General features: G+C 34.6%; 4 protein-coding genes across 4 annotated transcripts; 2 read left to right on the top strand and 2 right to left on the bottom strand.

The window, feature by feature from the left end:
- Window positions 1-289: 289 nt before the first annotated feature.
- LOC140811975 (phosphoribulokinase, chloroplastic-like) lies at window positions 290-3,275 on the bottom strand. Its single transcript, XM_073170115.1, has 5 exons — window positions 2,489-3,275; window positions 1,548-1,632; window positions 1,325-1,409; window positions 877-1,121; window positions 290-756 (listed from the first exon to the last, which is right to left on the bottom strand). Exons 1-5 carry the CDS (start codon window positions 3,028-3,030, stop codon window positions 505-507), a joined length of 1,209 nt encoding a protein of 402 aa, XP_073026216.1. The 5' UTR covers window positions 3,031-3,275; the 3' UTR covers window positions 290-504.
- A 2,337-nt stretch (window positions 3,276-5,612) lies between these two features.
- LOC140811554 (protein SENSITIVE TO UV 2) lies at window positions 5,613-12,514 on the bottom strand. Its single transcript, XM_073169502.1, has 12 exons — window positions 12,160-12,514; window positions 12,004-12,042; window positions 11,403-11,512; window positions 10,925-10,986; window positions 10,537-10,817; window positions 10,074-10,142; window positions 9,822-9,904; window positions 8,452-8,799; window positions 8,267-8,373; window positions 7,852-8,015; window positions 6,733-6,929; window positions 5,613-6,320 (listed from the first exon to the last, which is right to left on the bottom strand). The coding sequence occupies exons 1-12, from the start codon at window positions 12,433-12,435 to the stop codon at window positions 6,053-6,055; spliced, it is 2,004 nt and encodes a 667-aa protein (XP_073025603.1). The 5' UTR covers window positions 12,436-12,514; the 3' UTR covers window positions 5,613-6,052.
- A 4,711-nt stretch (window positions 12,515-17,225) lies between these two features.
- LOC140811283 (uncharacterized) lies at window positions 17,226-20,478 on the top strand. Its single transcript, XM_073169148.1, has 5 exons — window positions 17,226-17,254; window positions 17,400-17,454; window positions 19,624-19,740; window positions 19,871-20,056; window positions 20,254-20,478. The coding sequence occupies exons 1-5, from the start codon at window positions 17,226-17,228 to the stop codon at window positions 20,437-20,439; spliced, it is 573 nt and encodes a 190-aa protein (XP_073025249.1). The 3' UTR covers window positions 20,440-20,478.
- Window positions 20,479-25,201: 4,723 nt separating this feature from the next.
- Window positions 25,202-27,322, top strand: LOC140811925 (pentatricopeptide repeat-containing protein At1g31920). The gene has a single exon (XM_073170052.1). The coding sequence runs from the start codon at window positions 25,416-25,418 to the stop codon at window positions 27,234-27,236; it is 1,821 nt and encodes a 606-aa protein (XP_073026153.1). The 5' UTR covers window positions 25,202-25,415; the 3' UTR covers window positions 27,237-27,322.
- The last annotated feature ends 10 nt before the right edge of the window (window positions 27,323-27,332 follow it).

Below are 27,332 nucleotides of genomic sequence, written 5' to 3'. Positions count from 1 at the left end.
TGATTTTATATATAAAAAAATCTTCCACAAGCACTCGATATGCGCATATTGTATCTTTTTTTTGAAAAAAACATTTGATTCACTTGAGCGTCGAAGTGACCACGCCAAATAACTCTCTGACACCCAAATAATGTTTATTGTTCTTTAAGCATGGGCAGATTCTTTAGCCCACAAACTACTAGCCTGGTCTCCACGTCCATGGGAAAAACTCCCCCGGCCCGGTAAAATTGTCATCTTAATTTATCCAATTTACCCAACCATCACGAGTCACAATCTTACAACAAAGAAATAAAAAACAGAAGAAAGAAATAGGAACTTTGTCCAAAGTTTCTATAACCCCTCAAACATGGCTTATTTATAAGCTTCTGTTTCCCTAGTTTACAAGTCTCCACATACTTCCAGCTTAAATTAAATATAGAACGGGGAATTTCTCAACCTATCACTCCATCGAAAACAACAAGGTGGCAGCAAATTAAAAAGAATATAGAAAAATTCGGGATTTTCTCAGGCCTTTGAAGCTGCCACAGGTGCTGCAGCCCTGACTGCAACAATTTGCTCGTATAGGTCTCTGATCTTCAGGCCAACAATCGTTTGGAACAAACCTGTTCCATTGCTGCTGCCGGGGAAATCCGAATGCTTCAACATCTGTTGAGTGATCTCTCCATAGAATTTAGTCGAGATATTGCTCAGATGGCTCTCAACGTATATGAGTTCATCCAGTCTGTCGAACTGGCCATCCATTTCCAACACGGAGACCTGCACCACACCTCTTTAATTTACACCAAACAGTAAATGGGAATCTGTCTTGTGTTATACTGCATGTAGGTAGGGGAAGGTGATTGTATACACTAAAGATTCTTGGTTGTGAAGTGATACCTCGTTGCCGTAGAAGGAGTCGGGGCCATAGGCGAATTTGATTCCGGGGTAGGAGCATGTGAGCTTCCTCCCGCAAGGTATCCAGTTGATAGTGGATCCTTCATCAAATAGGTACACCGGGCTGAAGTACTTCACCCCTTCTTTCATTATCAGCCTCACTCTCAATACCTTTCCCTCGTTGTCATCCGGTATCAGTTGTGTGGGCAACACTTCTATAACCACATCTGCATATTGCTTCTGGGGATCTGCACAGATCGAAACCGTGATCGATATATATCTTCATTCGGGGGTGGAAGGATTTTATTACGAGCATTTTTTTTATTGTAGATAAGATGATATTATGGGATATCGAGGGCGGCGTCGGACTATAAAGCACCAGTTATTTATCACCTCAAGATCATCGTCTCATTCCATGGTCCCTTAAATGTATATAGGTCAGAAAGATTACCAATATAAGCGTCAAAATCCGGTTTCCGAGCTTCGATACTAGCTTTGATGCTTTCAAGACTGTGTCCTCTTTCTGCCATATCTCTCTTCATTTCCATCGATCAACAGAGGGAATAATACAGAAATTAAATTTAATCTACCTTTGATTTGATGGTATTCAAGAAGAAACCAAATAATGATGAGTTATACATGTTATAATTTTGAATAGAGTGGTGATTAGTTACCTGAATTTTCCAAGCAAATTTAACTTCATTGCTGATGTCCAAGTAAATGCTGAAGTCCAAGAGATCTCTAACTCGCGCATCATACCTTTAATCAGACATGATATCAGTCATTCGATCTTATACAAGTGGATTAATAAGGATTTTCACGATGACAGATGATTGATATTGTAATTTAAAATACAATAGTTTCTAATAAATTCTAAATTCCATGGTTTGACCGAATATATATGATAATGTTGACGAGTTATTTTAAATTGCAAAAATGGGTTTTAAAAAACGTTTTTTTGATTAGTAATATTATATGTATAAATAAAATAACAAAAACTTGTGTGAGATTGTGTCACAGGTCGTATTTTGTGAGACGAATATCTTATTTGGGTCATCAATGAAAAAATATTATTTTTTATACTAAGAGTATTACTTTTATTGTGAATATCGGTAGGATTGATCCGTCTCACAAATAATATTCGTGAGACCGTCTCACAAAAAACCTACTGAAAAAATAAGTGAAGTAGTACTCTGAATCTGATAAAAGGCAAAAAATAGGGATAAGCACTGCATGGCCTGTAATTTGACGCATGGGTCAGCTTAAATATCATGAGCTGAGAATATCGTGATTCCTCCACCATACAATTATGGATAACACGATTTCTTTCTTCCAAACCATTATATACATGCACATATATATTCAAAAGACTTAAAAGATTTTTAGAAAATCAAATATATATAATATTAGAATTTGAATTTTCTCAAAACTACTTTAAAATATGATCCATTCGTCTTTGGCTCATATTTTCGGGAAACAAAACGGAGACATCATACATTTCTTTGTAAGAACATCAAGGAAAATGACCATAATATAGTTTTTATACGATAAGATGGTAGTTTTGCATGTATTTGAACAGGAAATTAATGTTTAGAAACAACATAATTTAACTTACATGGGGTGCAATCCTTCGATAACAAGAATCTTGGGGGGCTTGATCAATTCAGGAGGATCCAACAAACCAGAAACATGATTGTAGATAGGCTTATCCACTGCAACTCCATCTTTAATGGCCTTTACCTGTTCGTACATAAGATCAAAGTCATTGGCTCTAGGGTCGAGAGCAGTCACTCCCTTCTCTTTTCTTCCTGTCCTATCGAGTGAATGGTAGTCATCCAAGCATATCACGGTGGTAGTGTCACTTATGAGTGTGTTTGAATCAGGATTTCCGCCTTTGGGGGGCTCGGCGGCGCCACCGAAGACGCTCGTTAGCCGACGCATGAAAGTGCTCTTCCCGCATCCAGAATCAGCAGCTAAGCCAATCACTACTGTTTTTTGAGCTAAGCATGAGATTTCAGTGCCGGACCTCTTGCTGTCGGCGGATTTTCTCTTGGTGCTTGTGTAGAAAATGACTTGTTTCTGGTTGAATCCTAAGTGGGTTTTTGGTGTGGAGATTGAGTTGAGGGATTGAGCTGTGTAGACTGTACAGACTGCCATTTTTGCTCTTTATCCCTTCTCCTCTTTCTTAACACAGAGGAGTTAAAGTGTCTGTGCTATTTAGATTCTCCAAATGGATTTGATGACATGAAAAATTGGTCTGTTTTCAAAAATTCTTTTGTTGTAAATTAAAAAAGAATGTGAGGACACAAAAGAATATGAAAGAAGAGGTTATGGTCGGGCAGGAGAGATGGGATAGAGGTGTTCTTGGATCGAGTGAAGTTGCTTATATGTTTCTCATATTACCCTTTGGTTAAGACAAAAATTTGGAGATTAGACCCCATGATTCTAAAACCATAGGTTTAGCTCCCATATTGGCTTAGTGGCACAATGTAAGTATCTATATTTTATTAAATGGGAGAAGTTCATATCTAATTACAGTAGTTTATATATATCATTATAGTCTGAGTTTTCAAAATACCATCAATGGGATTCGTATGCCATTTTTCACTTGTCTAAGGAGATTCTAGTAATTAAAAATGGAGCTACATAACATTGAATGCTAGAAAGAAAATAATATACATGGAAGAATGGGTGATGATAAGGTTGATAGATGAAGGAATTTGGAAAGCTTGGTGGTCATTTGATAGAGTTTGGATATATGTATGCCACGTGGCAGCAGGACGTTGGAGTTGTGAGGGTATGGACTTCATGAGTGGACGAGACATGGACCCTTTTTTTCTTTTGTGTTCTTTCTCAGTAGCCTGGCTCTGGTTAATACAGAGAATTGTATTGGAGCCACCCCTCAATTTGAGGACATTGGAGTTCATAAAATGGCCACCGAAGAATGGATCATAGATGGGCATCTTAGAGCATTTGATATATGTTTAAACATGATGAAACCGCATTTTAAATTTTATATATTTATTTTTTTGTGATTTTAGTCTCTGACCTATATTGTCAAAAAATTAGTCCTTTTAGTTCATTTTTTTTTTGACAATTTTAGTCATTTTTCATCAGGATTATTAATATAACACTGGATACGTCAGTTCCATATCGCCACCACATCAACATCACATCTCAGCCACGTCAGAAAAACAACTAAGTTGCAAAAAAAAAAAAAAATTACAAATGTGCGCAACTTAATTTATAGTAACTTTGGTAGTGTTTGATAGAATCGTTTTTGTAGAAGAGAATCGAAATCTCATCATATTTTGGATTTTAATTAAATTAAACAGAAACTAACATAGTTTAAAAAAAACACAGAATTGATTTTTTAAGCAAAAAGCCAAGAATCAACTTGTTTTAATGATCACAAAAACTCCCTTATTACAGTATCAGTGAGCTAATTTATTTAGGCCCAGTTTGGTAGGTTTGATTAAGGTTGGATTGTTAATTAATCTCATGTTTGGTTCCATTTATAAATCTGACATTGATTAATTGTAGGACAACTTCTACTGTTTAACTTGGAAAAGGAATCCATGCATTCTAGGTGGATTATTTTTATCCGGGTAGACTAGAAATGAAAATGACCATAATAGCCCTTACTCTGAATTAAAATAATAGCCCTTACTCTGAATTAAAATAATAGCCCTTACCGTGAATAAAAAAATTGCAAGTGGGTCTAAAGAAAATCGCTTAGCGACGGTTTGTAAAACTCCGTTGCAAATAGCGACGGTTTTTTTATAAACTGTCGCTAAATTTCAAATTAGCGACGGTTTCTCAAAAAAGATCGACGCCGGTTTCACAAAACAAGATCGACGACGGTTTCTCACGATCGACGACGGTTTCATGAACTAATAAACCGTCGCTAAATGTCAAATTAGCGACGGTTTTACAAGATCCGCGACGGTTTTAGAAGCCGTCGATAATTTTCCGGTAGGAAAGAGATCGTTTCCGACCGGCCGCCTACCGGCGCCGCCACTATCGCCGTCACGAAGGGGAAAGGCAATTTCGTCTCTTCATCAAAAAATTCAAAATTATCCTACAGTTAAAAATCGTACAAAACTTAATATTATTTTACACCATATATTACAATCCTACCACAATCATTTTTTTTATCATTTACGTACTAATCATTAGTTTATCCTATCCCCTAACCAAACGTAGCCATAGAAAAATAATGGGATGTTGTCCCAGTATTGAAAAGCTATCAAGATTTCATAATTTAAACACTCCAAAAAATATTTAATAATTCAAGGGATTCTTCAAAATTAGATCAAAATATTTCAAAAGCCTGTAATTTATTAACAAGCTAAATGTCATGTATAAAATTAATTGCATTTGAAATCCTTTCAAATGAGTCATAGAACAACCAACAAGTAAGATAAATGTCTTAACCTTTTTAAAAATGAGTGAGTCTCATGTGAGACCGTCTCACGGATCTTAATCTGTGAGACGGGTCAACCCTACTCATATTCACAATAAAAAGTAATACTCTTAGCATAAAAAGTAATACTTTTTCATGGATAATCCAAATAAGAGATCCGTCTCACAAATACGACCCGTGAGACCGTCTCACATAAGTTTTTGTCTTTAAAAATAGAGGATATAGTAACCTATTAATACTATTTTAGGGGTATCTACGCTTTTTAAGGCGGTCTGGTGCAATTAGCCATAACAATCTTAATATGGAAATCTAATTAAAGAAACCAAAAGCAAAACTTCTGATGAAACACACATTCCATATTTTTTGATCAATGTTGATCTGGTTTTCAGTTGGTGGTTTCACTAGTCAAATCAACCCGACCCAAACCACCCAATCCAATTTTTTTTGGGCCACACGCTAGTCCGATCCAATTGGACCAGAACCCACTAAAGCTCCACTCACACCCGATGTCAAAAATGGTCACCCCACACTTTCTTTACCGTTTTAATGTAGGATTTGGAGCAATGATGTTGCCAGAGCAGTTCTTCTATTAGCAGAGCAGATGTGTTTGAATTTTCGTATCTGCACTTCACATGGCTGGCTTCATCTCTTCCTAGCTCCCTCCTCCACCATTCCATTCTCTCGTTATGTCATGAAATGGCATCAAAATGATGTCGCACAAGTTAAAATACGAGGCCAGAGAAGAGATTTTCCTCATGATATATTTTCTCCTAAATAAAAATAAACTCTCCTTTTGAAGACATAAGCCAACTCCACAATTTCACATTCCCTGATTTGCTTCGTCAATTTATCATCTAGTTGCCAAAACAACTTGGCTTTGTTGGTCAATCTGTTTGCAACAACTACAGTCATGCTTGCTATATCTCTTGTTTCTGTAAGTGACTGCAGAACATGCACGGAATATTGCGGGTGGGAGACGAGTCTATTGAAAAATATAAGTGCCTCACGAATAAGTAAGATCCTGCAAGAAGAAAATAAATGGAAAAGATCATAATTAAGAAAATGGCAATGAGATGAAACGTCGAGAATCGAATCCGAACAAGCACTAAGCTCGATCGCTCCAGAAAATCAGTGTGAATAAATGGGTACAACGGTGTGTTCATGCATTTCGTGTTCCCCAACAAACAGGAAACAAGCCAATCAAATGACATAAGGAAAAATATAAATGTTGTTGGCCTGTGGCCAAATCTTAGCCTTTGGATCCCAATAGATGGGGTTAATTTCAATACAAACGTGGGAGACCCACATCATCTAGTGGTATTGGGGAAATGAAGATAATTACTCCTGATGATGGACACAGTCAACAAATGTTACGGTGGCTCTCTTTGGAACAAGTAAACACAAGTAAAAATTGGTCATCTACAGAAACATACCATTCTCTGAAAATGTTACATGGTTGAGCAGAGTCTAGTGCCCCTTGGTCCAAATCTGATACCAAGCTTTGCAAAATGATTGAAAGGAAATTGGAACTCTTCGGTGGCCTATAATTTATCAAAATTTCAAGGCCGGATTTTCCAGATGATCCCAAGAAAGCGAGAAAAACTATAGCATTTCTACGAAGCTTCATCTCCTGAAAGATTAGCAAAATTAAGATGATGCAATAAATCATAAGCGTCCCATTAGAAAAAAGGAACATTACTCCAAATGCAGGCTAGTCAAGAGAACATGAACACAAAAAGATGTCAAATAAAATACAGATGCCAGTTTTGAATATTGCAGCTCTAAGCGCACCACAGAACTTACATTCTCGTCCTCAAAATTTACAAATTTGGTATTTCTCCCAGTAGCAGTTCCGAAAAGAGTTTGATACAGGTCATCTGTTGCTTTAACATCAGTTGTATAGTAGGAGCTGGCTATTAATGATAGGTTATGCTAAAAAATTGGGGTTTTGGGTTGTACTAACACGTGGAAGAGATTGTTGCGTTAACATGATCCTCCTTCCAAACAACTACTTCTTAGAACTCACGAAAATCATAAAATTGGCTTTGATACGAATAAGAGGAGTGAGAAATTGCTTCTTTATCAAAAGTTATCACTAATGACAAAAGTGCAATTTAAATTTTTAAAATTATTAATCAACTTATGCATCACGGATCGATCATTTTGCACAGAAGAGCAATTGTTGCTCCCAAACACTTGAATCTCAATGAACTTTTAACAAATAACTCCCAATTTTCCAAAAGCAATATTCATTTCTTCTATCTAACCTAGAATATAACCCATCTAAAATCTCCAAAAAAACAAATTACCTTGAAAATAATGGACTTCTCATGCTGGTACAACAAAATTTCACAAATTCGTCCATTTTATCGGAACATTTAGTTATAGTTCACATCACAAACTTCCCAAAGTTTAAACACTACAAGAGGAGGGTATTAGGTAATCAAAAGGTGCTTATATAAGGCGAAGGAGCATAATGACACGACTGCAAATAATAAGGAAAAGGAAAAAGAAAAAGTAATACGCAGAACAAAATCCAAAACCGAACTCACCTGAGCAGAGACACCTCCACTGGAAGCTAAACAATCTACCAATCCATTTAAAATTTCTCTCAATCCTTGAGAATTCGCAATACCTTTCTCATCGACAGGCTCAATGCATGAATGTTCTCCATCTTCTTTACAGTCCGAACAAAATAATGCCATGAATTTGGGACCTTCAGAGAACACAGCAACAGAAACAATTACACCAAAATAATTTGAACTTCCAACCCAAGCATCTACAATTAGGGACATGGAGATTGAAGCAAATTATAGCTCAGGAACAAATTTTGTTTATGGTAGTAAAATAACTTCCATGGAATTCTCCAGAAAAAGACTAGTTAACCAAAGCTGATAAAACAGGGAGGTGTTAAAAAGTTGTTGATCTGATAATTTAGTTTTCAGTGATAAATACAGATAAACTCACAATTAAATAACAGATAAATAATATCAACAGCTTGACTTTGCACAAAAAAGCCAGCCTCCCTCCTCAGAAGTTGTGAAAGACTTTGAAACACAATTTCCCGAGTAAACCTATCTCAACAAAGCCAGTATTTAGAACATTAAATCAGCGAAAGAAATGAACCACAGCAGATATATAAAGCTACTTACTTGTCCCTCTCTGTGTATGCATTGCTTCTAAGCAGAATTAATTTCATAATTGAAAGTGCTTCACACCTTATTTGGTCTCCCTTATACATCATGGCAAGTTGGCTCATATGCTGAAAAAGAGAAGCCCAATAGACACCAGAAATAGATGCTTCAAAGCTACTCCTGAATAACCCAACAGACCCCAGGGGTGGTTTATCAGTTGAGAATTTCAGTCCACAAGGAATATTGGCCTGATTAAACATCTCAGAGAGATTAGCGAAGACTTGATCCTTTTTGCCCAAATACCCGCCTCCATTTAACTTAGAATTGCTAGTCTTAGAGACAGGATCCTCAATCACAACATTTTCCCTGGTACAGTACGGAAGGTCAAAACTAACACGGACAAAGAGGCAAATATTTGTTCTCAAATTCATTAGTTCTTTTTATAATTATCTTCTGTGGTGTAGAAAGGAGGAAACGTAAGGAAAAAAATGTCCAATGCAGTATAATATTAAAGATCGAAGACATCGGAAGAAAATGCACAAAAAGTAACTACACAATCATGCATGATTCCTACTCCAACAGCATAACATTGGAGAAACATTTTTAGTAATGAATAACTCAATTCATGCAGGAACTGCAAATAAGTACAGACATGCCACTTGACCTTTGGAGTCTAAGAATTAAAGACAAACAAGAGAGGGATAAGAAATGAACAATGTACTGAATTTTTATAAATCAGTTCCACCAAAATAAATAGCGAGGAGCGAGGGCTTCAGACGTATATGATGACGCGAACCATTTATCTCAAACGTTCAGAATAAGCATCTCCTAAAGTGATTACAGCAATTGTGTCAGCACAGTGACTCAATAACAAGAGGTTTCTGTATTCTGGATATCAAGGAGGACTAACTCTATCTCAATATTTATAATGCTAAAAAACAGGGCCATCATGAGAGCATAACATGAGCTTGACTAAGTTCTTTTTATATGAAAATTGTGGAAGAACAGGTTTCCTTCCGAGCTTCTTGAAGAAGATGCTGGCATTCACAATATTGAGAAACTGCAATAGTCATATTTCTCAGTAGAAGATGATTGAAGAACAAAAATAAAATATAAAAATTACTGAAAGGCCAATGCATCTGCATGCCTCAGCTGATTGAAGAACAAAAATAAAATAGAAAAATAAATACTGAAAGGCCACTGCATCTACAAGCCTCAGCTGATAGAACTAAAATAATGCCTCAGACCAAACATCGGCAGTTCTTACAAGATGTGTTTGATATATAGATTATGTTACTTTGCCTTCTGCTTGAACAATGAAGGCACCTAATTTGGCAAGCATAAATTCTCTCATCAAGAGTATAAGATTTTAAGCCAATTCATCCCACCTTTCTCCAATTCTTTGTTCCATGTTAGAGGAGTTGCACAAAACCATGTGCAGAATATGAAGAGTCCTGTGAATTATGTCAACCTACACCAGTAAAGAGGCAAGTCAAATGTAGAGGGGAAATAAAGATATTGTTCCACGCTCCTATTTTCACAAAAGCATGCATCAAACAACTCTGATTAGTATGTTAAAAAAAATAACTTTGATTAGTGGAAACAAGACAGGCGACCAATCAATGGAGTGAAGCACTCACTTTTTTGAGACTGCAAAGATCAACCAAACTTTCTAACAGATCCTCCAATCTCAAGGTTTCATCATTAAACTGCAATAGTAATAGGAAAAATTTATAGATAGTGTCCATGATCTAGAAAGGTCGATGACCGAAGACAATTAAACACGTGGTTGTCTTTATTAAATGCAGAAACCCAGCAACTCCAAACCAAAGGTGAAAATTTAAAATGCCAGATTATATGGTACGTAATAAAATCACTTTGACAATTGCTTTCTAAGATAGTGCTCAGCATCAAATGTACTAAATGTGCAAGACCAATGCAAAATATTAAACCGATGTATTAACAAAGTTCAACAAAAATGCCTCACACGAACGAAAAAAGGAGAGTAAGCAAAAGTTAAGAATCAGAATTTTAGCATATCTTTAGAAGGTAAATATTGTTCAAGAACATAATTATGAAATTAAAGGATAAGTAAGCATTAACCTTCATCAACACAGAGTAAAGCTGTGAAATTTTTGCAGCTTCGATGGACTGAATAGAATGCAGCTCATCTGACAAAGCATTGTTAGAGCCATTAAGGTATCCAAATAGCACATGAAAATCCGCCTCACAAGTCACAAGAAGCTTTGCAACCAGCATTTTTCCCAGTTTTTGTCCACTTGAGTTCCACAAATCAAGTAACTTCTCTGAGCCTTGGAGAGTATTTGTTTTCTCTATTCTTGGATCAGTGGTTTTATCTGCCAGTGCTCCTACAATATCACAAGCTGATATGCCAAACATTGAGAAGAGAGAAAAAAAGAAATAGAATCAAATAAGAGGAACAAATTAAGTGAATGCCCTCCCCTAGTATTCTAGAAAAATGCTGACCTACATGTTGTCCAAGAGTCCAGCAGCTTATTTGATGCATTTGCGTTTTGACATGCTCGAGATATCCTGCAGCCAATATATTCCTTGTGAAACTTACAAGAGCTAGGTAAGAATCAGAGATGGATACTCAAATAAAAAAGGATCATTAGCAGTTCACCAATACAAAATCAGCTTAATTAACTATCTTTCAACTCAATATCAATTTCCCTCTGGTATCAATTTTACTTAAGCTTCACATATGAAAATACCAGGACATTAGAGAAATATAATGCTAGCAGGTTTTAGAAAAGGACTCAAACAACTACACTTAGGAGGGATAAGGGAATCCACAAAAACAGAAGACAAAGCATTTGTTGATGCTCTGAGCGAGCAAAGATGCAACAGCCATATAAAAAAAACAAAACCACAACATTGATGACATGGGCATTATTAGGAAGGCCACTCTCTGATAAGTACGACAGTAAAGTCTAAATCTCACTTACAACTCCTCATTATTTGTGTGATGAGGCTCAGTATTCTTAACTTCAATTCTTGCATGTAGCTCCTCCACCATTTTGTCTTTTTCCTTTCTAAGATCCGAGCATTCTTGCTCCTGCAGTCAAAGAAGCTCCCGTGCTCACAATATCACAATCACATTGAAACCAAACAAAGAAAACAACCTACTCATTGTGTTCACCAAAAAAGGTATTAGCAAACTGTAAAATTTTTTGACCAAACATTTATCAGCCACGTTCTCCTTTACAACCAACCAAAAAAAGGAAATTGATTTCCTTTCTGATCAGGATTCCAATGAGGAAAATTCTAAAGAGAACATTTTTCTTCGTCTGGTTGAAAACAAAAACAAATCCTTGAGCATGTAAATTTAATATATGCTTTTCCCTATCAATTTCCTAGATAATCGAAGTCTAAAAGTCATCGGTCAAGCATAGCATGAATGGAAAAAATAAACTAAAAAATAACTACTGTCGGTAGTAACACGTTTGATTATCCTACATTTCCCTATATTAGTATCACAAAGTTTTAAATAGTCAGGTCTATTTGATAAATAAATATAATGAAAATGAGGGTGCTAAAGCAGCATACCTTGAGATTAAGCTGCTTTGAAACCCGACTGAGCTCCTTCTGCAATGATAGTGCACAACAGCAATAACAAGCAAAAAAAAAATGGTTTTTATTCAGTTCTTGCAAAAAAAAGACATTAATTAGCTTTAAGCCAACATGTGAATACATCATTTCAACCTTTAATCTATCGACTTCATGTTCCTTGGTAAATCGAGCCCCACGAGAAGCAAACGAGTCAAACAAATCAAGATTGCCACCCGCGTCAGAGACTTGGTGAGTTCTCTGAGACAACTCACGAGGAGGAGAATAGCTGACGTCCCACGAAGGAGGTGGCCGCGGCGGCGGGAGGTAGAGAGGGATTTGAGTGGCTGACAAGGCTTGCTCCTCGGCTTGGACAAGCTTGTCTAAGAAGTCGGCGTCCCATTCATCCGCCTCAAAACCCTCGTTCGCCATTTTCGCAAGGAGTTCACATCGGCTCAAAATTGCTCAGTGCGCCTCGCGCTCCTCTCTTCAGTTTATCATTTTAAGGATTCTCTTTTTTTTTTTTTTTTTTTTTTTTTTTTAAGAAACATTTTAAGGATTCTCTTTGGTTGCAACCAATGACTTAGTTTGGAAATTCGATTTTTACTAAAAATTTCAAATATTGATTAAAGTTTGGACATTACCATTTTTTTAAACCTCACGGTTCAAAATTGTCGGTTCGTCGTATGACATTTTTGTTTGGTTAATATATTTCACAAGGGAAAAATTTGTAAATTTGTTTGAGATGGTCTCATAGGTCGTATTTTATGATACAGACTTTTATTTGGGTAATCCATAAAAAAATATTACTTTTTATGTTAAGACTATTACTTTTATTACGAATATCAGTATGATTGACTATTCTCACATATAAAAGTTCGTGAAACCGTCTCACAAAAGACTTATTTATTGCATACTATATATAAGTGTAGTGGTATTCAAAATAAACTTTCATAGAGTTTTAAAAAGTCAAGTGGTATTCAACAATGACTTTTTAAAACTCTGTAAAAGTCTAGAGGTATTCAAATTTTAAAACTCTGTAAAAGTCTAGAGGTATTCAAATTTTTAATAGAGTCTTAATAACTTCATGAAATTCATTAATATACAAATATTAAAGCCTAAAGTACAACTATGAATTGTCAAAAATTGTATTAGGTTCAACCCAAAGATTTGGATGAATCTTTAAAACTTCTAACTTGTATTTCTCCCTCTGTCGCTTCACCTCTCTTCTTATCTTCTGTCTTCTCATCTATTTCTATCACTCTCTTAAATTTTCGAAATGTCTCCCTATATATATTTTCATCTTTCCTTTCAAATTTTTCATTTTTTGGCTGATTGTTCATTTAATAATTTTTTATTTTATTATAAAAGAAAATTTTTAATTGTAGAATTGATTTTGTGATTCTTAATTTATGATTTATACAAATTAATATAATATTCAATAATAATAAAAGATGATTTTTTTTTTTTTTTTTTTGTGGAGAGGGAGAGAGTGTTTTGAGAGAATTAATTTTTTTTTTTAATGTAGGGTAGAACGAAAAATGAGAAAGGTGAAGGGTCATAAGATTTATATATCTAGGATAAGTTGGGCTGAGGTTATAATTGGGTTCAAGGGCTTGGGCCTCACACCCCAAATTTGGACACTTTATGTATTTCTGAGCATCTGAGCATTTAGTCCATAATAAAATGTGTAAATAAATATTTGGCCACTGGTAAGCTGACTCCACTGGTATCCTTGACTCCTATTATTTTGATTAGGTGATCTATCAATAAAACCTTGTCTCATTAGCTCTGAATTCCCCATGTTCTTTAATAAGTATTTGTTCTTCGACACTTTCATGTGAGAATGAATCCTTGAGCCTTGGACAGGCAACTTCCCAAAGTGCAATTGCTTTTTATGTTTATAAAATGATTTAATAGTGAAAACTTAGTCATTGTTTTCTCCACAGAAGCCACTGTGAGACATGAATCTTCATAGATGACCATTGTTTTCTCCTTTTTGGGGTACTTGGGTATTTCATTGTTGATTCTCTCATGAAAAATATTTTCAAAATCACAACATTTAGTGGCATGATTAAATGAATTATGATTCTTACATCGATCTTCGCCTTTCAACTCCTCAAATAGTTGTGCCCCCCCAAGCCTCTATAATTAATTCACTCCTTGGAAGCCATACATGACCTCATCTTCAAACTCTCTAGGTTGGTATACATGTATAGTCACCACATGCACACGGTCCCTTCCTGTAAGGGAGCTCGGAGGTACTTTCCGAAGTCATAAATCATGACGATTCTTCCACTTACCAAGTACTCCATCCCTTCTTCGTGGTGGTGTGAACATTCCTCTTGATTTTGGGCAATGAATTTCACTTGCCTTAGATGCATCTACTAATTATTGTATTTCCCTCAACTTCTTCAACCTCTTTAAATCTTCTGCCAGAATTCCCCTTTCATTTGTCTGAATTCCCTCGTATTTGGCGACATATTTTGTGTCCCACTGGACGTGCCTATTTTTGTTTGCACATTTTTTGATATGATCAGATCGTGGCAGATGTTAAAACCAACAATTTACGTAAAAAGGTAACTAATATAATTTCTATGAAATCAAACGTAATGGATACTGAATTTGACTGCTAATTCTAGTCTATTAAACTAATATGCATCAAAATAAAAGAAACTAATAGAAACAACACTGTAAATTGAAGAAAACAAACTCCCAATATGATTTTTTTCATAAATATCTAGGAATCAGCAAATATGGAAATTACAATAAAACTTGTTGAAATCTAGAATGAAAAAGACTGGAAAATGCTTGAAAATGTAATAGAAAGAGTAAAAATACTTGAACTAAAGCTATGAAACTTTGTGGATTTGCTACTGGAGCATTGTTTAGTGATGATTTTGAGTTGTGTTCCATCTTTCTGCCAATTGATTTCTTTTTTTTTTCTACTGTGCAGACAGTTTCTCATTCCAAGCTGCTCAACTCCCCACTCCATTTATTTAGAACGTGTAGCTAATCTCTCCGGCTACTTGAATAATTTCCAATTCAAATTTCAATCAGCAACTTTCAAATAATTTATGAATTTATCATCGGGATTTCTATCTTCCTACCATTTTTATTTCAATCGAAAAAGAAAAAAAAATTCTCGACAACAAAAATTTATATAAGAAAAAATAATTGAGTAAAGATAAAACTTTAAACAAAGGGAAAGACAGATCAAAAGTCCAATACTTTCTTCTTGAAAAAGCAAATGAAGCGTCGAGAGGATAGGATGTTACTCACATATGCCTATATATATATATATATATATATATATATATATATATATATATATATACCCAATACAAATGAGAGTGGCCCGCATGGGCTTAGCTCAGTTGATCAGCAGCGGTTAGTTCGATTATGGGTGTGTGGGCAGTGCCCACACCCCATATGAGTGGTTGAGATTCCACCTCATGGGGAAAAAAAAATTAAAAAAAAATAAAATTGGGCCAAAAAAAATTCTGGCACTTGGATGTACCCCTGCAGGCAGTGCCTGCAGGGGTAGGATGAAATAATCCATCAGCAGCAGTGAATCTTGGAGCAATGACCAAGGATCGAGTCTCGCAAGCGATAGTATGGGAGTTAAATTCCCTCCAATGAGGGGGAGCTCCTTGTGCGCGGCATAGCATAAGGTCTAGCTGCTGCTGGTTGGCTGAGTCACCATGATTTACCTCCTCTCACAATCTTGTCGAGCCGAGGATGAGGGGCGTCTAAGGTGAGTGATTTCACCTTTTGGAGCAATACAAATGAGAGTGGTAGTAGTTGCAGTTCCTCGTCCTAAAAAATTTATGAATAATTGTTTCTCATATATTAATTATTTTAATTAATTAATAATAATTGTTTTTTCATCATAGATGCAATGGCATATATATTGCAAATGATTAGGCCCGAGTCATTATTAAAATGCCACCATTTAATCTGATTTAACAAAAGTTTGGCACCGCATCTTCCAATAAAAAATTAGATACATGAATAATTTAGAATAATAATAATAATAATAATGTACTAATAAAAATAAAGAAAACGCACGAGGAGGATATTCTCCGATTAATACAAGACTCGTGAGTATGATAACCAAAATAATTAAAAATATCCTCGAGAAAGCCATCTTCTTTTTTCTTCGAAAAATTTGATGATGAATAATTTTTAGAGAAGAAGAGAAAGTTGGAGTGATTGAATGTGTTTGTGAGATGATATTTATAGGGCAAAAACTAGCCGTTTGTTACCGTTTATGACCGTTGGTGTACAAAAAATAAATGTATGTATTTGTATAATTTTATGGTAATAATATGATGTATATAATATTAGACATGTTTAAATAATTATGTATATCATATCATAATATTATAATGAGTGTCATAATTTATTTTGTTTAAAAACCTTATAGGCTTTTATACTTGCAGTATCCCTTACCGGGAGTGTAGGATGTCGTCTTAACATCCTCCCAGGATTTATAACAAGTTTATGAAAAATTTATTTTTATTATTTCTAATAATAACATTATATTGTATATTAAATAAATACAGTAAAATAAATATTATTATTTTTTGTTTAAAAACCTTATAGGCTTTTATACTTGTCGTATCCCTTACCGGGAGTGTGGGATGTCGTCTTAACATCCTCCCAGGATTTATAACAAGTTTATGAATTTTTTTTTTTATTATTTCTAATAATAACATTATATTGTATATTAAATAAATACACAATAAATAAATAACAGTAAAATAAATATTATTACTTTTGTTACCTTTTTCTTCTGTTTGGAGCTTGGAAAAGTATGTAGGACTTTTAGAGCTTCGTGCTGATAACGTGTTGTGAAAAAGTAAAAATTTATGGTAAAAAGTAAAAATCTCAAACTCTCAAAATTTACCAAACTACACACTTTATAATATTTTTCTCTCTACTCAATCGTGATTTTCTTCACAAATGAGAGATCTATTTATAGAGTTTCATTACACATAATCCAAAAATAAAATACATCATTACCTACATCATCACACACAAATTTCTAACTTTACAACTCTTATTTTCAACATTCAAATATTCAACTATTACTTTTTCCATATTAAAATATATTATTTCAACATCATTCGATTTTTCAAATATAAAATATTGTGTCCCTCTTAAAATATATAGGACCTACTACATAATGGTTTTGGAAGTGGAGGAGAGAAGCATGCATGGCATATCCTGGAGCACACCATGACAGGTAAAATTAAATATTTTAAAGAGTAATGTAGAGCTACTTTACAAATTCGAGTGAACCTATACTGTTTCATTTTATGATATATTTATTGTTGAAAAAAATTGCATTTTTGATCATACGTTTTTATATTGTTTCATTCCAATCTTAGTCCACCATATTCATTTGCTGATGTGACAATGAAGTGCATAGGTATTGTCATAGCAGTATTTTTAAATGAAAAGTTAAAATTGTCAAAAATTAAAAAATAAATGACTGCGACTGAAATTTGATAACATAAAAGACTAAATTTTCAAAGAAGCGAACATAAAATACTAAAAAAAAAATTAATAAGTCCAAATTTTTAAAATGTTTTTATTGTAAAGTTTGGTTACATTTTAATAAGTCCAACTTTTTAAAGTATATGGTCAGTTTGGATGCATAAGTTTGTATTTAAAAAAAAAACATTTTAATAAGTCCAACTTTTTAAAGTGTTTTTATTATTAAAATAAGCAGAGCAGTTTGACGTTTGGATAAATGCTGAAAAATATTTTTTTATTTTAAATAAAAGTAGAAATATAAACTCAGAAGCCATAAATTAAATTATATTTTCTAAAAAAACACTTTTTAAAACAACTTTTGTAGCCAGATAATATATTTTCAAGAAAAATACTTTGTTTTTTAAAAATTCTTTTGGTTGATTGATTTCTCCAACTGTTAAAATATTGTTATTATCTTTAAATTTTGTTGATTAACAAAATCAAAACAGCATCTAACTGTTTCAGGAAACAGCCGCAATCTATCTTATATAACATAAACATTTCAACAGGTTGGATCTCAACCGTTTACACCAGTTTGAAGAATTTCGACAGTTAGAATTGTTCCAACCGACTACTTAAAGGCTTCCACCGCTTCATTTAATAGAGTTATTTATGGAACACTTAATGAAGAACATTCTTTGACCGGCTCAGAATATTCAATGGTTTTGCACCGCAACAAGTCAACCATATCTTGCTTCAATCCCGATAAAGATCTTCATTAATGTAATTATCCCAAATGGAAAGATCGTTCAAATATCCTACAAGTTCGGATGAATCTAACAGTTCCTACAAAAGGATATCTAACGACAACTTTTAAAATGAATGAGATTCAAAGCTCCACACGCAAAGAGAACATTAAATGTTTTAGCAGCTAATAGTGACACCACTTCAACGCTACAGATTTACGTTACATATCTTTTGCCGACTGTTGGACTGATGGCCTATATAAATGAAGAGTAGAAGAATGCGAAGAAGCCCGCTAACTTTTGGATACGACATACAAGCTTTTCAACAGCTACATTGTAATATCACTAAGTTTGCATATCCGAAGATTTTGAGCGGATTTAAAGTTTCATTCAAGCACGCACTCACCAGAAATCTATCTGATCATTCAAGGATCAATCTCGTGCTACTCAAACATATTGTTTCTTTATATCAGTAACCTTTGGTTATTTGATTTACTAAGTGGTCTGGTGAACCGAGAGTTCTTAAATATCCAGAATCCAGAAATGTCAAGTGATCAATAAGAGTTCCAAAACAGGCAGTGTGATAAGTCATGATTGGAGTGGGCTGTTGTAACAATTTGTAAAGCCAAAGTATTTTAGTGAATTTCTTCCTGAAGAGAAAGAAGGAGTAACGTATGAATTTTATCTCCGAACATTCATAAAATCATGTGTCTTTACTTTCTCCGAACACTTGTGTTTTGAACTGTTTCTTGTTAACTACTAGCCAACCGGTTGTACCCATCATTAGAACTTCTAAACCGTTTTTTGCATTTTTCAAGTGGTTTATATTTCTAACCATTCGAGAAAAGCCTCAATCGCCTAAAAATGATTGTAAACAAATTTTAAAAATGTCAATACTTGAATAGTTTATTCACCCTCCTCTAAACTCTTTCCACATCCTAACACCAACCAATAATTATTTTAATAATATAAAGAACTAAGCAATATGTAATAAATAATTAAGGTCAATCATATGAAAATACAGCACAAACTGAAGCGAATGATTCCGTTCACTGGTGAACAATAATACACAGAAATGCCCAATAATTTGAATCTTCATTAGCTGGAAGAGAAATTAATTATTGAAATTCAGAGCAACAAAATCTAACTCATCATCATTTAAAAAGCTTGTCATGCTTTGGGATTACATCTGTAATACTTGTCTCATTAATTTAATTTAATTCAGATAAGTTAAGGGAATCCCAACAGAAACCAAACTACAACCTAACTTTTCTAAACCACACATTAACTTCCACGAATTCATTCCATCTCTCTGAATTATTGACAAAGAAATTCAAATGTTTTGAGGCATATATATGTATGTATGTGTATGTATATATATACTATTTAGAAGCCAAAAGATCAAATAAATATTGAATTATTGCTACTATTTTGTGTGAAAATTGTGGGAATGTTCTCAAGATTTTATGCACGGAGAGGAGGACATCGTCGGACTCAGAGTGCGGTCGTGAGTAGCTGCATCTCTTGTTCTTTTTTTGTTTTTTTTTTCCATTTACATGATGAACAAGAAAACGAATTAATATACCTGATGAATTCTTATGTGCGTGTGTGTGTGTGTGTATATATATATGTTGCAGGATGAACGTGAAGTGTTGCCTCCAAGTTTAGAGGCAACAAATGCTGCAACTATAGCCACGGATGTATCCGTTGTCACACGCAGTACCGAAATCGCTTTCGAGTTCAAACCGGTGGCTCACCCGATGGAGCCTCTCGATCTTGATAGACCAATCCAGTGTCCGTTGCCAGAACCATCCATGCTTATTGTAATTTTACGTGATTTCTTTCGAATCTTCATCTAAACATCAAGTTAATTTTCAACTCTAGCTATATATATATATAATATATGATTGGCTATGCTATAAACACTTCCACTTTTAAATAATACATGTAGATTTTTTATTTTTGCTGTGAACTTCGTATAATTAAGCAAATGATATTAACGTCGATCATCGATCGCTAGGATGGAACTCATGGAAGAATATGGAAGGAGCAAGTAAGAAAGCCAAATCTGTCTTCAACCAAATCCAAGACACACAGCCAAAAACCTCGCCCGGTTTCGAGCAGATCTATTGTGCCGTCGAGTAGTGCTCCGGAAGGCAACATCCTTAAATTACTGGAAGAGTATAATGCATCTGCCGCTATGTAGATCATACAAAACCTTGATGAAAGTCTCCTAAATTTCTTCCAGCAAACAGCCTGAAACGTTGAAGCTCAAACGTGTTTCTGAAACGACATTCTCATCGGTTATGAACCTTGTCTTGCCGTAGGCAAGTTGCCAATTATGTGTTTTATGGTTATAATAAACAAATAGAAGTTGGGAGTACAAACTTGTATTTATTCTTGATAGTTTAAATAGAAAAATAAAGACAGAAGATTGACAAGTTAAAATTTTTGTATTTAATTAGCTAAAGGTAGTCCAAGTAGGGAAAAAAATATGGAGCCGATAAAATTAAGATTTTCGTCCAAAAAATCTAATTTCTATGAAGTTAATTGGCATTTATTATTTTGTATTCTTTATAAAAAAAATAGTTCGGATAGTATTGGATATCTGACTAGGTATCAGCACATGCCAGTTGAAATAGTTTGTTGTTCCTTGTATTAGACATGGTTATTACCCATGCTTTTGCCACGCTCTACGTTTTCTTTAGATTTTTGACAATTATAATTCTTTCATCGGGAGTGAGTGTTGATATGACACTACATAGGTCAGCGTCAAATCGAAAAAATCTGAAATTACTAGAAAAACAAAGATAACATGCTAAGAATATAATTTGACAATAAAGATGGTCAAATCACAAAGAGTCAAATATACGATATCAAAAATCAAAATTTCCCAAAGCCTTTGAGATATCTCATAATCAACTATCATTGTTCTAATTGTTTATTTTAAGATATGGTTCATTCTTTCTACAATACCATTTCATTGTGGTGAACGGTTCTTTCTTTCTGCGATATCATTTTGTTGTGGTTATCTAGTGATTGATAGCTCATTCTTGATCCATTGATCATCTAGATAGGATGGGAGAATTTTGTTTGTAAATTCAGTGTCTCTGTCACACCTTATCCTATCTATCACAAGAGATTTCTCATTTTGAACACGTTTTAAAAACTTGATCAACTGGACACTAGTATGATCTTTTGAAGTCAATAAAATTACCCAAGGAAACATAGAGTAATCATCAATAATTATCAGGGTGTATCTCATTCCCCTTAATATTTTCATCGGTATAGGACAAAAAAGGTTCACGTGCAACAGATCCAAGCTTTTGGTTGAAAAGTTATGCCCTTGGTTTTTATAAGTAGATGTCACTTATTTACCAAGTTGGCATGTGTTGCAGATCTTATCTTTGGTAAAAATCGATTTTAAGCAAACTAGAAACCAATTCTTGCTTATTCAAACTAGCAAAAGACTTGAAATTTAAGCGATTAAGTTGTTTATGTCAGAACCGGTTCTTATTATCATGCAAAGCAACAAAGTACGTGTCAAGTAGTTTATAATTTCAGGTCACTTAAGGTGTTCCGTTCTCTTAGTCAGGTTAATATAATATCTCTATTTTCAGATTTGGTAGTGCATGTGTGTTTGTGGAACTCAACAAAATATCTATTATCATATAATTGACTAATACTAATCAGGTTGTAGCATAGATTTTCATCTAAAAACATATATGATATTCTCTTCAAGTTGTCTACAAATGTGATCTTTGGTCATTTAGTTGATGACTTTAGAGAGTAGCTTGACATTACTAGTCATATGTTTGGAACATCCACTGTCTAGATTCCAGATAGACTTTTTGATGAGCTGCTTCTTTGAGGTCTGTAATCATTTAAATAAATATTTGATATCCAAATATAGTTGGGTCATGATCATATTAATCATTTTGGGATCCACGCTTGAACTAGACTAACATGCTTATTAGTGTGTGTATCCAAAAGAGCAAGCTTGTGCATAACCTTGTGAAGTTGTGTGATGTGTTCTCTATTTCTCACTGATATTGTTCATGTCATTCATCATTCTCATTCAATTTATATATTTTTTGAATCGGCTTACAATTGTGGTCACGGTTAGATTTTCCCTTCATAGAGTAATGTCAGCCTCGATTTTGATTTTTGCGAGACCAATTCGATATGGTGCGACCATCTTGACCTTTTCTGTATTTTAGCCATATTCGGCTCGACTTAGAACTCTCCGGTTCAATATAGCCAAGACCTCTATGCTTAGCATTGTTCTTATAAGATACATTCTTTCTAGGTTAAACTTTTGGCTGATCGTGTTCATATATCGTGCTAGAACAGATAAAATTTATCATATTAGATTTGCCCTTATCCAGACACAATTGAGTCCATGCATCAAAAGAATTGCATTCGTTGTTGCCAAAGCCTAAGCCAATTTTTGTCTCCAGTCAATTTTTGCATCTCATTCATTTCCTAAATAGAAGCAAAAGATTTGTTCCAAGAACTACCTAACTATTTATTTATTTATTTATTTAATAATGACCTAAAACACTCTAAGTAGATCATCATTTTATGTTGCTAGCAGATTCAACTTCACCCTTAAGTTGTCAGGTTCCTTTTGTTTCGAGCAGCTAAAGTCCCTTCCTTTACTTGTATATTAGGCTTTTTGCTGCCTTTACTTCACTGAATAATTGTGATAATCTTTTAAACTTATATACCATGTAATGCAGTAATGTGGATCTTAATATTTAAAATCATTAGAGTTGAAATCAAATACAATGTTATCGGCGGTCTCCAACTCAACATATGTGTCTCAACATTTCCATAAGACATTGAACCTTCTCTTCATCACTCTCACTAGATGAAGTTTCTAAGTTGGAAAGTTCTGAAATCCTAATCAGCCCATTTGCTCTGGCTCTCCTCAAAAGCGATAAATTTTTTGTCCTTCTTCTTAAATGGTCCTTTATCATCTTTGTATCGTCTCTTCTCGTATGGCTTCTTATCGTCCTTATTTTTCCCAAGTGCAGCAAGTTCAATTACAATACTGCTAGTTCAATTACAATACTGCTAAACTGTTCATCAAACTCATTTAAGAGCTCGCCGGGCCTCATCTTTGCGTTGTCAATTTTGTTCTACTTCATTTGATTATTTCTTTCACAAAGTTGAGTCAAGTTTTCCTAGATTTTTTTTTGCGGTAAAACAAGTCTTGATATTGCCAAACATGTTTTTGTCAATGATATTGTGGAGGATGTCTTTAGCCACGTTATCTAAAGTGGCTTTCTTTTTATCCTCAGCAGTTCATTCTAACATATATTTTTCTATAAGCTGTGGTGCAAATTCTGATATGGCTATAGATGTATTGGCTTTGAGTATCTTCATCAGGCCATCTGTGATGATATTCCACATGTCCTCATAATGTGCTACTAGATGTGCATGCATGCATTTTTTCCAATCATCATAATCTTCTTTTGAAAACATGGGAATTTTGTTAAATGATGTCATTTGAATATTTGAATTTCAAAGTTCAAGAAAAACTCGCTCTGATACTATTTGTTAGGATCAAAATAAAGTTTAGAAAAGGATGTGAATAAACTCTTTTAAAATTGTTTTCAATACATGGGCTGGCTTTAACAGTTATTAGTTTTTAAAACCCTTTCTTGAATGACTAGACTTAGCTGGACCACTAAAAAACGTACGAAAACAGTTCAGTTAGACTAGTGATATAATATATATTTAATTAAAGAAATCAATTAACACAAAGCCTGTATAAATAAAGACTGAATTAAGTGCACCATTTAAAAACACGATATTTTATACATGTTCGGAGATAACAACTCTTACGTCACCCCTTCTAACACATAGAAGTAAATTTAATAAAAGACTTTGATTGGTACAACTATTGCACGAAACCACTTCGATTAGGACTTATCACTCACTAAATTAAAACTCTTAATTGTAACTCAACAGAATAAATTATGGTTGTTTAAGAGCACTCGATTCACCAAAAGCAACAAACTTTTCAACGGTTAGCTTCGAACGACTAGAGTTGTTAAGGTAACATAAGTTGATCCTTGATGATCTGATATGAACAAATAAGTGTGCTAGGTGAGGAGCTTGATATCTTAGAAAGACCAAGTGTGCTCAAGATCTTTATATATTGAAGATTGTGAAATCTTGAAACTTGTATTCGCTTTGTTGTTATTGATTATTTGTTCGAAGGTTCTAAATCAGTATATTTATACCCAAAGTCTTCCAACGGTCGAAAAACTTTTTCAATGATCATTTGGAATATCTCCCGACATATTGATATTGTCAATCTCTCTTCATCGTATTCTGTTTTAAATGCTCATTTAATGCTTCTTAACTTTTTACTGCTTTAGCTCTTTTAACTCTTGAAATTTTGATTGACTTTTTACATTTTATGAAACATTCATGTCTATCTGGAATGGATAGAATAAAGTGCTTGACACTTTATCTTATAGTCATTGAACAACTTGAGTTTGTTGTATCCATCTTGATTCGTTAAAGTCTGACCGATTGGAGTGTGGTTAGAGTTTGTATGGTCTGAATCTGGACACTTCTTTGATAGAGCGGTCCGACTCGAAAGAGATTCGAGTGTTGCTTTTTGATGATGTTTGTAGCTTGAGCTTCTGATAGAACAACAACGGTTTGACTTGTCCAGCGACTAGAGTTCTGTAATTACATGAGAATGACAGATGAACCTAAAACAACGATATACAATCTTTTTCTTTTTCTTTTTTACAATATACAATATTTTTACTAGTATATATAGTATTGCACTTACGCTATCCTATCCATTAATATCTGGACTTCCCTGACGTGGACCAACTTCTGGCTGAAATTCTTTGCTAGGAAATCTCTGAACCAGTAAGGCTTTCCAAATTAATATAAAAATCCTAGAAACCAAATATAAATACGAACAACCAAATACAACCCCAAGAAAATTATATTCAATTCCAAGATAAATCTAACCTCAATAATTCTTTTTCGTCCACACACTAGAAATTCATACGACAGTTCAGTTTCTCTGAACTTTTCCCCCTAATTTCTTCAAGTTCACTGAAAAATATGTACTTAACCCTTCATTCTTCTAGATCCCGTTGAATCTTGAATCACACTATATCTTTTGATGGTGAAGTTGTTTACATTATGGTAGGGGCAACTGTCCTTAACCAGCCCCTCCAGTTCTCGATTCAACAGGAGAATAATACAAGCAGACCAGAAAATAATTCCACTCTGAAGGAACATAGATGCATCTCCCTCATCAAAAAAAGCAAGAAAATGGAGGAATTCAAGCAGATTCATGCCCAAATCCTCAAGTTTGGATTGATGTGGAGCTCGTTTTGTCAAAGCAATCTTGTTACAACTTGTGCTTTATCAGAATGGGGAAGTATGGAGTATGCATGCTCAATTTTTAAAATCATGGATGATCCAAGTTCATTTGACTACAATGCCATTGTTAGAGGATATGTGAAGGATATGAACTCAGAAGAAGCCTTGTGTACATTTCTTGGAATGCTTGAAAAAGGGGTAGAACCGGATAACTTCACATACCCAATTCTTTTAAAGGCGATTTCTCAATTATGGGCACTTGAGGAGGGAATTCAGATTCATGGGCAAATTTTGAAGAAAGGGCTTGTGGAAGATGTGCTTGTGCAAAATAGTTTGATCAATATGTATGGTAGATGTGGGAAAATAAGACATTCTTGTACTGCTTTTAAACAAATGGATAAGAAGACTATTGCTTCTTGGAGTGCACTTATTGGAAGTCATGCAAATTTAGGTATGTGGGATGAGTGCCTGAGGCTTTTCAGTGACATGAATAACGAAAATTCTTGGAGGGCTGAGGAAAGTATATTGGTGAGTGTGCTTTCTTCATGCACTCATTTAGGTGCCCTTGATTCGGGAAGATGCACGCATGGTTATTTACTCAGAAATTTGAGTGGATTCAATGTTGCTGTAGAAACATCATTAATAGACATGTACATAAAGTGTGGAAGTATAGACGAAGGGTTGTCTTTATTCGGAAAAATGAGGTTGAAAAACGAGATGTCTTATAGTGTAACCATTTCAGGTCTAGCTCTTCATGGGCGTGGTGCAGAAGCTTTAAAAGTTTTTGAGGAAATGCTTGAAGAAGGGTTGAAACCTGACGACGTTATCTATGTGGGTGTGTTGAATGCTTGTAGCCATGACAGATTAGTGGAAGAGGGCTTTAAATATTTTGAAAAGATGAGATTTGAACATGGGATAGTGCCAACGATTCAACATTATGGTTGTCTAGTCGATCTCATGGGCCGAGCTGGGATGGTGGATCAAGCTTTTGAGACTATAAAGAGAATGCCTATGAAGCCAAACGAAGTTATATGGAGAAGTCTTCTGAGTTCTTGCAAGACTCGCCAAAATGTAGAAATAGCAGAAGTTGCCGCTAAAAGTCTTATGCAGCTTCACTCACAGAATGCTAGTGATTTCTTGATGATGTCTAATGTGTACGCACAAGCCAAAAGATGGGAAGATGTGTCCTATACTCGGACGCAAATGGCTCGTCTAAGAGTACCCCAAGTGCCAGGTTCAAGCCTCGTTGAGGTCAAAAGGAAGGTATACAGGTTTGTATCATCTGATAAATCGCATCCAAACTGTCAGGAAGTCTATGAAATGCTTCACCAAATGGAGTGGCAACTACGATTTGAAGGTTATTTTCCCGATACATCACAGATTTTTCTTGACGTGGATGAAGAAGAGAAGAGACAGAGGCTGAATACTCACAGTCAGAAGCTGGCAATTGCATTTTCACTGATACATACTTCTCGGGGGACTCGTATAAGAATAGTAAGAAATGTTAGGATGTGCGGTGATTGTCACAGTTATACTAAGTTAATTTCAATGATCTATGAACGAGAAATCATTGTTAGGGATCGGAATCGATTCCACCATTTTAGAGATGGAGCTTGCTCTTGTAGAGATTACTGGTGAATATATGTTTCCCCTTCCGGATACTGTGTAATTATTCTCATCTCCTTCACATTTTTACCCATAGGTCTACAGAGACTTTTAAATAACCGGTGTAGC

This window comes from Primulina eburnea, chromosome 14 (assembly GCF_022965805.1).
Source record: "Primulina eburnea isolate SZY01 chromosome 14, ASM2296580v1, whole genome shotgun sequence".
Taxonomy (NCBI): Eukaryota; Viridiplantae; Streptophyta; class Magnoliopsida; order Lamiales; family Gesneriaceae; genus Primulina; species Primulina eburnea.
This window is presented reverse-complemented; position numbering and strand designations above follow the sequence as displayed.